General features: G+C 40.1%; 1 protein-coding gene across 1 annotated transcript in view; it reads right to left on the bottom strand.

The window, feature by feature from the left end:
- The window catches only part of PLCG2 (phospholipase C gamma 2), a 109,771-nt gene that overhangs the window by 25,377 nt on the left and 72,336 nt on the right, over positions 1-12,058 (bottom strand). The window contains exons 17-23 of the mRNA XM_075282050.1: positions 10,808-10,980; positions 10,336-10,536; positions 8,934-9,053; positions 8,457-8,637; positions 5,938-6,009; positions 1,716-1,825; positions 1,351-1,441 (exon numbers count right to left, since the gene is read on the bottom strand). Of these exons, the coding sequence (XP_075138151.1) occupies positions 1,351-1,441; positions 1,716-1,825; positions 5,938-6,009; positions 8,457-8,637; positions 8,934-9,053; positions 10,336-10,536; positions 10,808-10,980 (948 nt within the window). The remainder of the gene's footprint in view (positions 1-1,350; positions 1,442-1,715; positions 1,826-5,937; positions 6,010-8,456; positions 8,638-8,933; positions 9,054-10,335; positions 10,537-10,807; positions 10,981-12,058) is intronic.

Here is a 12,058-nt window from a genome sequence, read left to right as displayed (position 1 = left end):
GGCAGTGTGTGTGAGTCTATAGCTGGGGCTAGGAGTCCTGCTTTTGTGAGTCTCCTGCTAGGAAGCCATGTTGTTTAGTGGCACCAAAAGTAGCCTATGTTTCAATCCCAAGCGAAAACTATGTTTTTGAAAAATTTCACGCAAATCCGTCAAGGCGTTTTAGCTTGATTGAGGAACAAACATCCAAACTTGCAAACATCCAAACACACAAACTTTCATTAGTAGGATTGGTCCTGTACATTTCAATGGGCCCATACACATAGATCCTGTTTTTGCGGCTGTGTGTCCGGGACAAAATGAGCTGTAAAATATAGAGCAGGTCCTATATATGTCCTACACAGCGTTTTGGTTGCAAATTTTGCTGCGGTTTTATGAGCCAAAGTCACTGATGTACCGTTTCAACACACGACGAACACGTAACGGTCGATAATAATGTCACCAATCTGCCTTACTGCCCACCTTAGAATTACCCGGCGTCCCTTCACATACACTAGAACTCAAGATTGGCGTCCCTGTCCTACTCATGCGTAATCTGGATGCACCCCGATTGTGTAATGGCACGAGGCTACGTGTCACACAACTAGGAACAAATATCATTGAAGCCACTATTCTTACAGGAGCAGCTAAAGGTGACAGTGTGTTAATCCCACGCATTCCAATTATACCAAATAATTTCCCTTTTCAATTCAAACGACTACAATTTCCCCTTAAGTTGGCTTTTACAATGACCATTAATAAATCCCAAGGACAAACGCTGAAAGTAGCAGGAATACATTTGGCCACACCATACTTCTCACATGGACAACTTTATGTTGCTTGCTCAAGAGTATCCTGTGCCCAAAACTTACATGTACTGGCGGAAAATAACAAATCATACAATGTCGTATATCGGAGTATATTCACTTGTAATACCTCTGTCCCAAAGACACTATGTACAGTTTATACCAACACCGTATAGCAGCTGAAATACAAATTACATTCAACACAAAAGTCTCATGTATTCTCAGAATTACAGCAAAAACAAGATACAGTTACATTTCATATCCCATATCTTATACACAGTACGAAAACCTTACCCACGCCTGTATTTACCCACTTCTACAATCACCGCAGACGAAGACGCGGGAACCATCTAGTACAATAATATAACTACTAATACTGTCCCTATGTACAAGAATATAACTGCTATAATACTGCTTCCTACTGACAAAAGTGTGCTTACTATAATACTTCCAACTATATACAAAAATAGATTTTTCATATTTTTTCATAAAGGGCCTCACAATGATGAAATACATACATAGCTCTAAAAATATATTGTTGTCTAGCTCAGAAATCTGTATCTCTTACCTGATTGGTAAATCCTTCGTTTATTGATATGTCCTCGACATAGTTTGATGGGAAAAAGCGCTGCAGCTTATCTCCATAGTCCCCTGTCCACCTTCAAAATAGGATGTACATTACCTTACAAATAACTATAATGACGCATGAAGGGTCATATCATTTAGATCTAGTTCTGGGAAAGCTAGCTGACAACCATATAAGATTTCATAGATGGTCCCATAGGAGTAATCAGTGCAATACTTTCCTTTTTCTAACACCCTCCTCCTCACTAGCATAAGCCTGTGCAGCTCAAATCCTGGTATTAAGAGGCATCTTATTAAATCCCAGATTCAATAAAATTAGCGATGAATGAAATTGTAATTGATACTTGCCATCCGTCAGAGACTTTATTGACGTTGTGAATCAAGGCACCCGTGCAGAAGCTCAGCTCATCGGGTCTTGTAGCCGTGTAGTTGTATAACGCTCTAACCGTTCCTTGTGGCTTAAATGACATAAAATATATGGGAATGCGTAGGCAGAAAGAGCAAACAGGGATAACTGAGTGTGTTTGTAAATAAATAAATTATATATAGAGTCAGCGCTTCAAAACAGAATCCCATTGATTTCAATGTGTTACGCGCGGTAAACAAAACCCATTGAAGTCAATGGGATTCTGTTTTGAAGCGCTCACTCTGACACGTGTTTACATGTCAGAATGAGCACAGCATTACTCCGTGGGAACGGGCCCTTACTTGGGAAGGAGGGGGGGTTCTCGCTAAGATTTTGTCAACGTAATCGGGAGATGATCTCATCTGTGACGCACCAACCTATAAGAACTACCAGTGGTGAAAACACTGTTCACTGCCTCAACCTCTTAGGCTGAGTTCACACAGAGTTTTTTGATCAGGAATTTGGTCAGGAATCCACCTCAAAATCAGCCTCCAAAAAAAAGTCTCCCAATAGAACTCTATTCCTGACCAAAAAACTCAGTGTGAACTCAGCCTTACAGCACCACCATTTATAATGATTTGTGTTTATGGGGGACTCCCTCATAAATATCTCTATAAGGCTTTGGCAGAGGCAAAGAGAAAGAGTTAATAAAATTAAATATATAAGATAAAGGTTTCCCAAACGGTGCAATAGAAAATTACAACTCATTGCATGAAAAGGAAGTGTTAAACTAGGCAGTGTCATTAACAGGTTAGCAGTATCTGGGTAATAAGGACGTATCATTATGCAACCTTCCATATATTGGTAGCACTCTCCCTGACTACATGCTTTTATTCCTGATATCGTCATTGTACCAATCACAGAGACAGGTTTGGGATTTTCGGGATCAAACTGAAGTTGGATTGACAATCGGTGATGAGTATCTGTGAGAAGAGATTATAGGGCCTGCTTGGATTTGGGGTGGAGGGGTGTGCTTTCAGGACATACCCTATCAATTTGTGTATTTTTCACTCACTTTTCGTAATTGTGTGACTTAGCACATAACCGTATATAGCATGAGTGGTGGACTATCAACTCAGCCAGTGCTTGTCACTTTGAATACTCTTTATATAGATGACTTACATCAGAAATCTCTATGAAGTGCTGAGAGGGTTTGGGAACTTGGCTAAGAATAATGTTTTCTTCTGACATGTCTATAAGATAAAGGTGGATTTTTAAAAATGGCTTGAAAGTAAACTGGACATATGTGTATTTCCTATGAATGAGTAATTCTGGAACATCTTTTTCTAGACCTCTGCACTACTATGTTACTCTGCTCCTCTTGGAAATATATACATTACATAACAACTGTTAGTGTTCCCTTTATCAAAAGAGTAAATCTCACACAGCGCTACCCAAACGTTTTCACTATCATAAAGCCAGTTAAACTTATGCTGAATTTGGACAGTTATCCCCCTAGAAACTGGGAAAAAAATAGATGTTTTGCAATCTGAAATCTAACCAGAACCCACAGCAATGTTCATTCTGCAGATCATAACAGAATCAAAAGAGTCAACATGTCCAGGCCAAGGTCAATCCGAGAGTCCACAGTCAACACCAAATCAGAAGACAAGGGGATATAACAGGGCAGAACATGCAGGTCAAGAGGTTGGGTGAGGACCTAGAGTTTTGTGTATTCAATCCAAGCACTCATTTTATGTGTGTTGGTGGATTTATGGTTATACTAGCTGGTACCCGCGACTTCGTCTGCGGTGATTGTAGAAGTGTGTAAATACAGGCGCGGGTAAGGTTTTCGGACTGTGTATAGGGTATGGGATATGAAACTTGAACTTTGTATCTTGTTTTTGCTGTAATACTGAGAATACGCGAGACTTTTGTGTTGAATGTAATTTGTATTTCAGCTGCTATACGGTGTTGGTATAAACTGTACATAGTGTCTTTGGGACAGAGGTATTACAAGTGAATATACTTGGATATACAACATTGTATGATTTGTTATTTTCCGCCAGTACATGTAAGTTTTGGGTACAGGATACTCTTGAGCAAGCAACATAAAGTTGTCCATGTGAGAAGCCTGGTGTGGCCAAATGTATTCCTGCTACTTTCAGCGTTTGTCCTTGGGATTTATTAATGGTCATTGTAAAAGCCAATTTAAGGGGAAATTGTAGTCGTTTGAATTGAAATGGGAAATTATTTGGTATAATTGGAATGCGTGGGATTAACACACTGTCACCTGTAGCTGCTCCTGTAAGAATAGTGGCTTCAATGATATTTGTTCCTAGTTGTGTGACACGTAGCCTCGTGCCATTACACAATTGGGGTGCATCCAGATTACGCATGGACAGGGACGCCAGTCTTGAGTTCTAGTTTATGTGAAGGGTCGCCGGGTAATTCTAAGGTGGGCAGTAAGGCAGATTGGTGACATTATTATCGACCGTTATGTGTTCGTGGTGTGTTGAAACGGTACATTGGTGACTTTGGCTCATAAAACCGCAGCAAAATTTGCAACCAAAACGCTGTGTTAACGCAACGTGGTGCTTCAGCCTAAGGCCTCCTGCACACAAATGGCATGGATATGGTTTTCACTGACCTATAGATTAAAAATAAATTGAGAGGGCTGCAAATATGGACAGGTGTAGGAAAGGTATAGGACATATATAGGACCTGCTCTATATTTTACAGCTCATTTTGTCCCGGACACACAGCCGCAAAAACAGGATCTATGTGTATGGGCCCATTGAAATGTACAGGACCAATTGTAGATAAAAGTCTGGCCCTGTGCATGACAGTTCAGTAACTCCATGTGCCTCTTATTAATAGCAATTAACCCCATCATGTCCCTCACATTAACCCTTGTGTAAGAGTTACTGATATGTGAGAGACTTGGAGGCAATAGTTAAGTATCTTCATTATTGAGGTCTTTTATTATTACCTCCATATGTCTCACATATTAGTAACCTTTATATGAGGCACACAGGGGTTAATATGAGGGACATGATGGGGTTTATTCCTATTAATGTGAGGCACATGGAGTTACTAAGACTAAACTAATAACCTCAAATGCCTGACATTAATGAGAAAAGGAACTAAAGAAAGGGACCTGTGAGTGTCTTACTTGCACTTTGCTAGCAGCTTCCTCTCCTCCTCGGGGAATTTTTGCAGGATGCAGAGCACTATAGCAGGCAGAGACCTGAGTGATTAAGCTCCACCCCCTGGGTTTCCTGCACCCCTCTCAAAGGGGAGTGTCCTTATGCCTCAGCTCTAGCAGAGCACTGAAAGGACGCTTGGACTTCATTTAACTCTTGCAGGTCCTGTGCTGCTGGCGTGCCAGTGAAATATGGCAGGAGTGCCACTCTTGGCACGTGTGCCAGGGGTTGCTGACCTCTGCTGTAGGGAGTAATATGAATTTTGTGGCTTGCTGTGGTCCAAAGTGTGTGAGATTGCAGAGATAGTGATGTGAGTTTGGGTTTTGTGGGGGTCCTGGGAAAAACGTATGTGCACTATTGTGACGAAAAGTAGCCTATTGCACAATCCAGTGTAGTAACTATGTTTGTGGAAAATTTCAGTCAAATCGGTGGAGCGGGTTTTGCGTGATCGAGGAACAAACATCCAAACACACAAACATCCAAACTCACAAACTTTCATTAATAGGATTATATTTGTCTACTTATCTTTAAAGAGATTTACATTGATTGACAAAAAATGTCTCAGGCAGATACGTAAAGGATTACAGGTGTGATTTGATTAGACACTGGCTGTTGCCACAAGAAGGTGTAAAAGTGCTTCTCCTGCTGCCCTATAAAGAGACTTTCAGAGGCTACTTTTAGGTAGAGTATCATGAAAGGTCCTCTTGAAGGGATTAACACTGTATAACGGCCGAAATCTACCAAGTAGCCACCTCACTCTGGTTGGGAAGATGACCACACGCCTTAAAGCAATATTATCTGAGTCCTTAGAAAGTTTTTTGTTTTTTGGTAAAAAAATTATTTGGTAGGAATTCCCCGAGGCAATTTTTTTTCTCCAGGGGTTATCGGAGTCTGAAAAGGTTGGGAAACACTGATCTGTTAGTAAATTTAGGGCACTGTCTGTAGGTAATCAGGAAAGGATAGTAGTAATACATGTGTTGTATGTGTAAAAACAATATACAGTATATTCCATACTTACCATGGCTGGTGAGATTTCAATGGGATCCACATATATTGTACTAACTCCATAAATGGAGCTCACATCTTTTTCCTAAATATAAAATGAAAAGAAAAAAAAAAACTCAGAAAAAGTAAAAGTTATAATGATGAACTTCCTACAAAAGATACAACAGATACACTCCTTAACTTTCCGACCCCACAGTTCAGAAAGTATTCAGCTCAAGGTTTGTGCAACGTACATTACAGTTTACCCCAAGCAGAATACATCCAGAGGCAGAGGGAGCAGTCACTTTAAACGCTTCTAACACCAGCGCCATGGGGCTAGACCTGCGATCTTAGTTTTATTTTTCAGCCAAGAGTCTTGCATGTAGCTCATGTAGATCTTGAAGTATAACTGGTTAAAGTGATGTTGCATATACAGTATTCGCAGCTTCACTTAAACCAGTGTGTAGGAGAACATGTGCAACTGACAGTCTATAGGTAGAATTACATTTTTATTCTCCTGTCCCTTTCACTTCAGATAACCCCAGGGGAGGGGGTACCATGGAACTTTGTTCATGATATCACTTCCTCACATTATAAATCAGAAAGCATACTTGCTATTTAACAGCTAAGTCGTTTTAAAGAAAAAAAGTACAAATAGTCTTTTTTCCCACTTGCTAATGAAAAAAATGAACCAAAAAAATGTGTAGTTTATTCTACATTATCAACACCATAAATCTTAAAATTCAGATGCTAGAACTGATGTTCATCTCACCTCTCAAAACATAAAAAGTAATAAAAACTGATCAATGTGTTGTAAAGCTCCATCGCAATAAAATGTAAAAAGTTATGAATGTGGGGATGCAGAGAGGGATAAAATTAAGTAAGGCTTAAAATGTGTTAGATCACTAAAGGGTTAATATGCACATAAGACACCAAAGTAAGGGTCCATTCACACGGAGGAAAATGTTGAGGAATTTGGTGTGGAATCTCAGCGCTGAAAAAAAAGGCTCCCATTGACTTCAATGGGTTCCTTTTCCTGCCCATTGAAGTCAATGGGAGGCTTTTTTTCAGCGCTGAGATTCCAAACCAAATTCCTCAACAATTTCCCCCGTGTGAATGGACCCTTAGAATATTCATCAGCAATATTTGAGAAATGAATTAAAAATCGGCAAAAAAAATTGTGATATTTTTTGGAGGGTTTTTGTAATTTTAATGTGATTGTTAAGGGGTTAAAAAAAAAATGTAGGTGCCAGATAGGGTTGAGCGATCTGGTTTGGAAGAGATCGGATTCCGATCGGCAATCGAGTAAATTTCACGATCGCGATCGGAATCCCGATCTTTTTAGGCAGGATCGAGGTCGGAGGTTATTTCCCAAAATGCTTTGCTACTGGCCAAGCATTGTGGGAAAAGCTAAAAATGTTAGCTAGGTTCCATAGGAATGAACGGATGCAGCCGGCACACAGCCTGTGCCGGCGTCCGTCCGCTTAACCCCCTGTGCGCCGGCTGCGTCCATTCATTCTAATGGGAGACTAGCTAACATCTCTATTAGCTAACACTTACCTGCACAGATCGCTGCCACTGGTCCGGTTCCCACTGTTCTCCTATTCTCGCCTCGCTGACCCCGCCTCCCAGATTTGTGTTACAGAACTAGGAAGAAGGCGGGGCTTGTGGCTTAGGAGAGGGTGGGCGGGTACTGGGAGGGGAGACGTGAGTGATGCACTCATATCTCCCTGCCCTGTACCCGCCCACCCTCTCCTAAGCCACAAGCCCCGCCTTCTTCCTAGGTCTGTAACACTAATCTGGGAGGCGGGGGCAGTGAGGTGAGAAGAGGAGCGAGAACAGCGGGGACCGAACCAGCAACAGCGCTTCTGTGCAGGTAAGTGGACAGCAGGGGGGACTAAGTAGCTAGAGGATTTTTTATAATCACTACACAGCGTGGAGTCTAACAATTAAAGCGTTCAATTGTTAGACTCCATGCTGTGTAGTGAATAAGATTGTATTTAAAATCCGATCTTCAGTTATTAAAAAAATCCTTTTGACTTGCATTGGGATCGGAATTGAGATCGGGTTTGAATGGAAAATGATCGGAAATCGGATTTTAAAAACGATTCTGAAATCTCAAGATCGGCTCAACCCTAGTGCCAGATTATCAGATATTCTGCAATAGTCATAGTACGTTGTATATATAAATTAAATTGCCACAGTAGAAAAATTTAGAAACAAAGCAAAATAAGAGAAAATATCAAACCAATACATTATAAGGAAGATTTATAAAACTATCTAAAGGATAAACTTTCTGTGCTGCCCACAGCAACCTATCACAGCACGGCTTTGCTGTTCCAAGACAGTTCTTCTTCTAGACAGTTTTATACATCTGCCCTAGTGTTTCCTAGCCATTTCTCTGCCCAGCTTTATCTTATTATCATTCTAGACTAACACATACAGTATATGTTCAGTTTTGCATGTGTATTCAGATATATGTATCTGTGTTCTATTGTTTAGTTCCTTGGCAATGTGAATTTGACTGCTAAATAAATGATAGAAAACACATACAGCATTTAGTCTTTCCAGCAGCTCCTCGGTCACTGGGTAGCGCAGCTTTACTTTCCGGTACAGTGCATGCTTCTCATAATAATTAACCAATTCCACCAAATTCTCAAAGTAGGCTGAAGTCCCAAGAACAAAGAGACGGCCATCTTTTTGGATTCTGCAGTGCTTAATTTTTCCCTCTGCCCTAAAAAAAACAAAACAAATATAGACATTATATCTTGTCTAAGGTACAAATCATAACACATAATTGCTGAAATGTTTTTTTTAACACTAAATGACCCATGCATCCATAGGTTACATTGTTATAAATGAATTTTTGGCATTGCACAATGAGGCCGTATACCACGACATGCCCAATTTGTGAGATTTTTATAGTGTTTTTACCATTGCACAATCTAAGAAGCACATTGAGTCCCTTTTGTGGCCCACTTTAAAGGGGCACGTCATAGTAATGCACACCCTTTAATGCAGTACACATACCTAAAAGTAATAGCATAAGAGTTCGGTTCCTCTCTCCTCCGTATCAGAAAAGCTCCATCCCGAGGAATCCTCATCAGCATTTCCTCAGCTTCTCCACGACTAAGGTTATCATAGTACCAGCTGTAAGAGGCAGAAACATTCTTAGCTTTACCTTTCTCAGACTGAAAGGTCACATCATTTTACAAATGCTGAAAAAAGTTATAAAACACGATGCATTTTTTTGTATTTTAGGTCCATGACTCAATTTAGAGCTGTTGTCCAGTATAGATACTGCAGACACTTGGACCATTATACATACCAGTTGTCTTATACCATCTTAACTTACATACCGTATATATTCGAGTATAAGCAGACTCGAATATAAGCCGTGGCCCCTAATTTTACCACAAAAAACTGGGAAAACTTATTGACTCGAGGGGGGGGGGGACATGCAGCAGCTACTGAAAAATTTCAAAAATTTAAAATGGTTGGAGTTTTTGGGTGCTGTAGTTGCTGGGGAAGGGGAGGGAGTGTTTTGGTTGTCTGTCTGCCCCTTCCCTGAGCTTGAGGACTTGGTTTTTTCCCCCACTTGGAATTCAGTCTGGCTGAATATAGGGTATCTGCAGTGCTCCTATTAACCCCTTCCCGACAGAATAGGAGCACTGCAGATCCCCTATATTCAGTAGACCGGGCACTTTCAGACACAGGGATACCTATTGTGTATAATATGTTTCACAGTCATTTTCTACTTTTATATGTATTCTAGGGAAAGGAGGGATTTAGAACTTTTATTTACTTTATTTATTTATTTATTTATTTATTTTTAAAGCTTCTTTTTTTTCACGATTTTATGGGAAATTCTATACATTACTATTGCGGCTGGTCATAGAACCCCTCCCAAAAAAAAATAAAAAATTTATTTTTTTTGCTTGACTCGAGTATAAGCCGAGGGGGGCTTTTTCAGCACAAAAACTGTGCTGAAAAATTCGGCTTATACTCGAGTATATACGGTATATCCATTACACTGATGGAACCAAATCAGATTAAAAGAGTTGTTGGGCCTGGACCATACAGGAGCTCATAGTGGTTTTAACAGGTGCTGCTGGGGTACCCCACTAGGCAGAATAGCTAGAGCAAATGCCTCTTACTCTGAAAGACCACAGCCGACAATGCGATTATGTCCACTGAAAGATTGGTCACCCCTGTTATACCAGCATAGTTTGAACAGGGCTAGCGTCAATGGTCTTCTAGCCACCAGAAGGTACATCTAATGAAAAGGTGTAATTAACATGGAATAATCCTTAATAATTTCTTATATATAACAATAATGAGTTTCTATATTCATAACACTGAATCAGTGTTAGCCCCAGTGGAAGCAGCCATGGGGGTTTTTGCCCCACTTCTAGGTGTGAAGTTTACTTACTCTTTAGACAAATGTGGATTGGGGTTGGGAACAGCATCTGTTAATCTTAGCTCGAATTCAGCACAGCGCAGCGAGGACTCCCTGTAGTGTTGTATTAGTTCATAAATACTATCGAATGTGAGATTTTCGGTTAGGTAATACTTGACGTACTCTCCATCTGTACAAGAGCGGATTCGACAGTGTTGTACTCTGCCTGATCTCCTGGAAAACCAAACACAATATTACAAAATATGAAATAACAGCTGGATAAACTAATAGATAAATTCATGATCATTGATGGAGACGGATACTTTTGTACTCTTCTGCTTCGGTGAGTATTAGTTTTTTCCTTCTTGGGGTTCAATGAAAACCCTTAAGAGTAGTAGTTTGGTAGCAAACTGCTGCACCTCCTAGCTACACAGTGGATTATTATCAAAAGAAGAGAAAGACCATATGATCTTCTGACATCATACTTCATATGACATGGTCATACCAAAAAGACAGAGTATAGTCATCTTGGAAAGTTCCACTTGCTCTCACTAAGAATGTTCCATCTTTGCCTCCCATCTCAGCGCAGTGCTCCTGCAGAAGACGCTCTGCCATGTATCTTCCTTCACTCATCCGGCCATGGAACCATGGCTCTTGTAAATGTTGATCTTTCATTGACTAGTTAAAAAAGAAGAGATATAACACATAAAATGTATAGATTGATATGAAAAGAATACATTACAGATACTTAGATAGATAGATAGATAGATAGATAGATAGATAGATAGATAGATAGTCCAAAGAAAATCCATCACTGCACCAACTTTAAACTGGGTGCATAGCCCAAGGCTTCAGGTTCAGAAAAGAAACTCAATTGATATCTAAAGAAAAGGCAGAACTCCGAAAGTTCAGTGAGAAAAGCTAGGTGGAGTTTATTCCATATCGCAATGTTTCAGCTCCAATGAGCCTTTGTCAAGCAGTGTCTCAGTGCAGTCATTCTAGGTATATAATGCACGTAGGCTTAATTGATATATCATAATAATTAGTGAAAAATTAATATAAAATAAGTGAATCATATCAGAGAGAATATCTCAAATAAAATGCTAAGTGCAAAAAGTGACAATATATTGTAAGAATTAGCAGTGTCAATTGGTTTTCATGTTACAAGATTTTACATATAAAGAAGATGATACATTTAGGTATGTTCAGGTGGTCAAAAGAAGCAACAGCTTCCTTGGAAAAGGAGCAGCACAAGCTCAGAATATCATCAGAATGTCGATAGATAGATAGATAGATAGACAGACAGACAGACAGACAGACAGACAGACAGATAGATAGATAGATCCATAAAACACAGACAGCACTCCAAAAATAGTGAAAAAATGTGTATATTAGTTCTATAGGAACTGAAATATTGCATTTGGAAGCTAATAAAGTCCTTCTATTTTTCCACAAGAGAGAAGCACCTAAGAGTTAAATTGTGCAAAGATGGGTGCAAATCCCTTAGGTCAACAGCTTACTGACTATGTAAGTAACTCCAAGAAAACACAGGCAGTACTGCATAGATGGTGAAAAAATGGCAGGACTTTATAAGCCTTAAGTCCAACGTTTCAGTTCCTATAGAACAGCGGTTCTCAACCTGTGGGTCGCGACCCCGGCGGGGGTTGAACGACCAAGACACAGGGGTCGCTTAAAGCATACCTCCCAACCATCCCGGTCGGTGGGAGGTATGTCCCGGTTTCAACTAATAGGCACC

The sequence above is a fragment of the Leptodactylus fuscus genome, chromosome 7, assembly GCF_031893055.1.
Source record: "Leptodactylus fuscus isolate aLepFus1 chromosome 7, aLepFus1.hap2, whole genome shotgun sequence".
Taxonomy (NCBI): Eukaryota; Metazoa; Chordata; class Amphibia; order Anura; family Leptodactylidae; genus Leptodactylus; species Leptodactylus fuscus.
The sequence above is the reverse complement of the archived record's forward strand: the minus strand, read 5'-3'. Positions and strand labels throughout refer to the sequence as shown.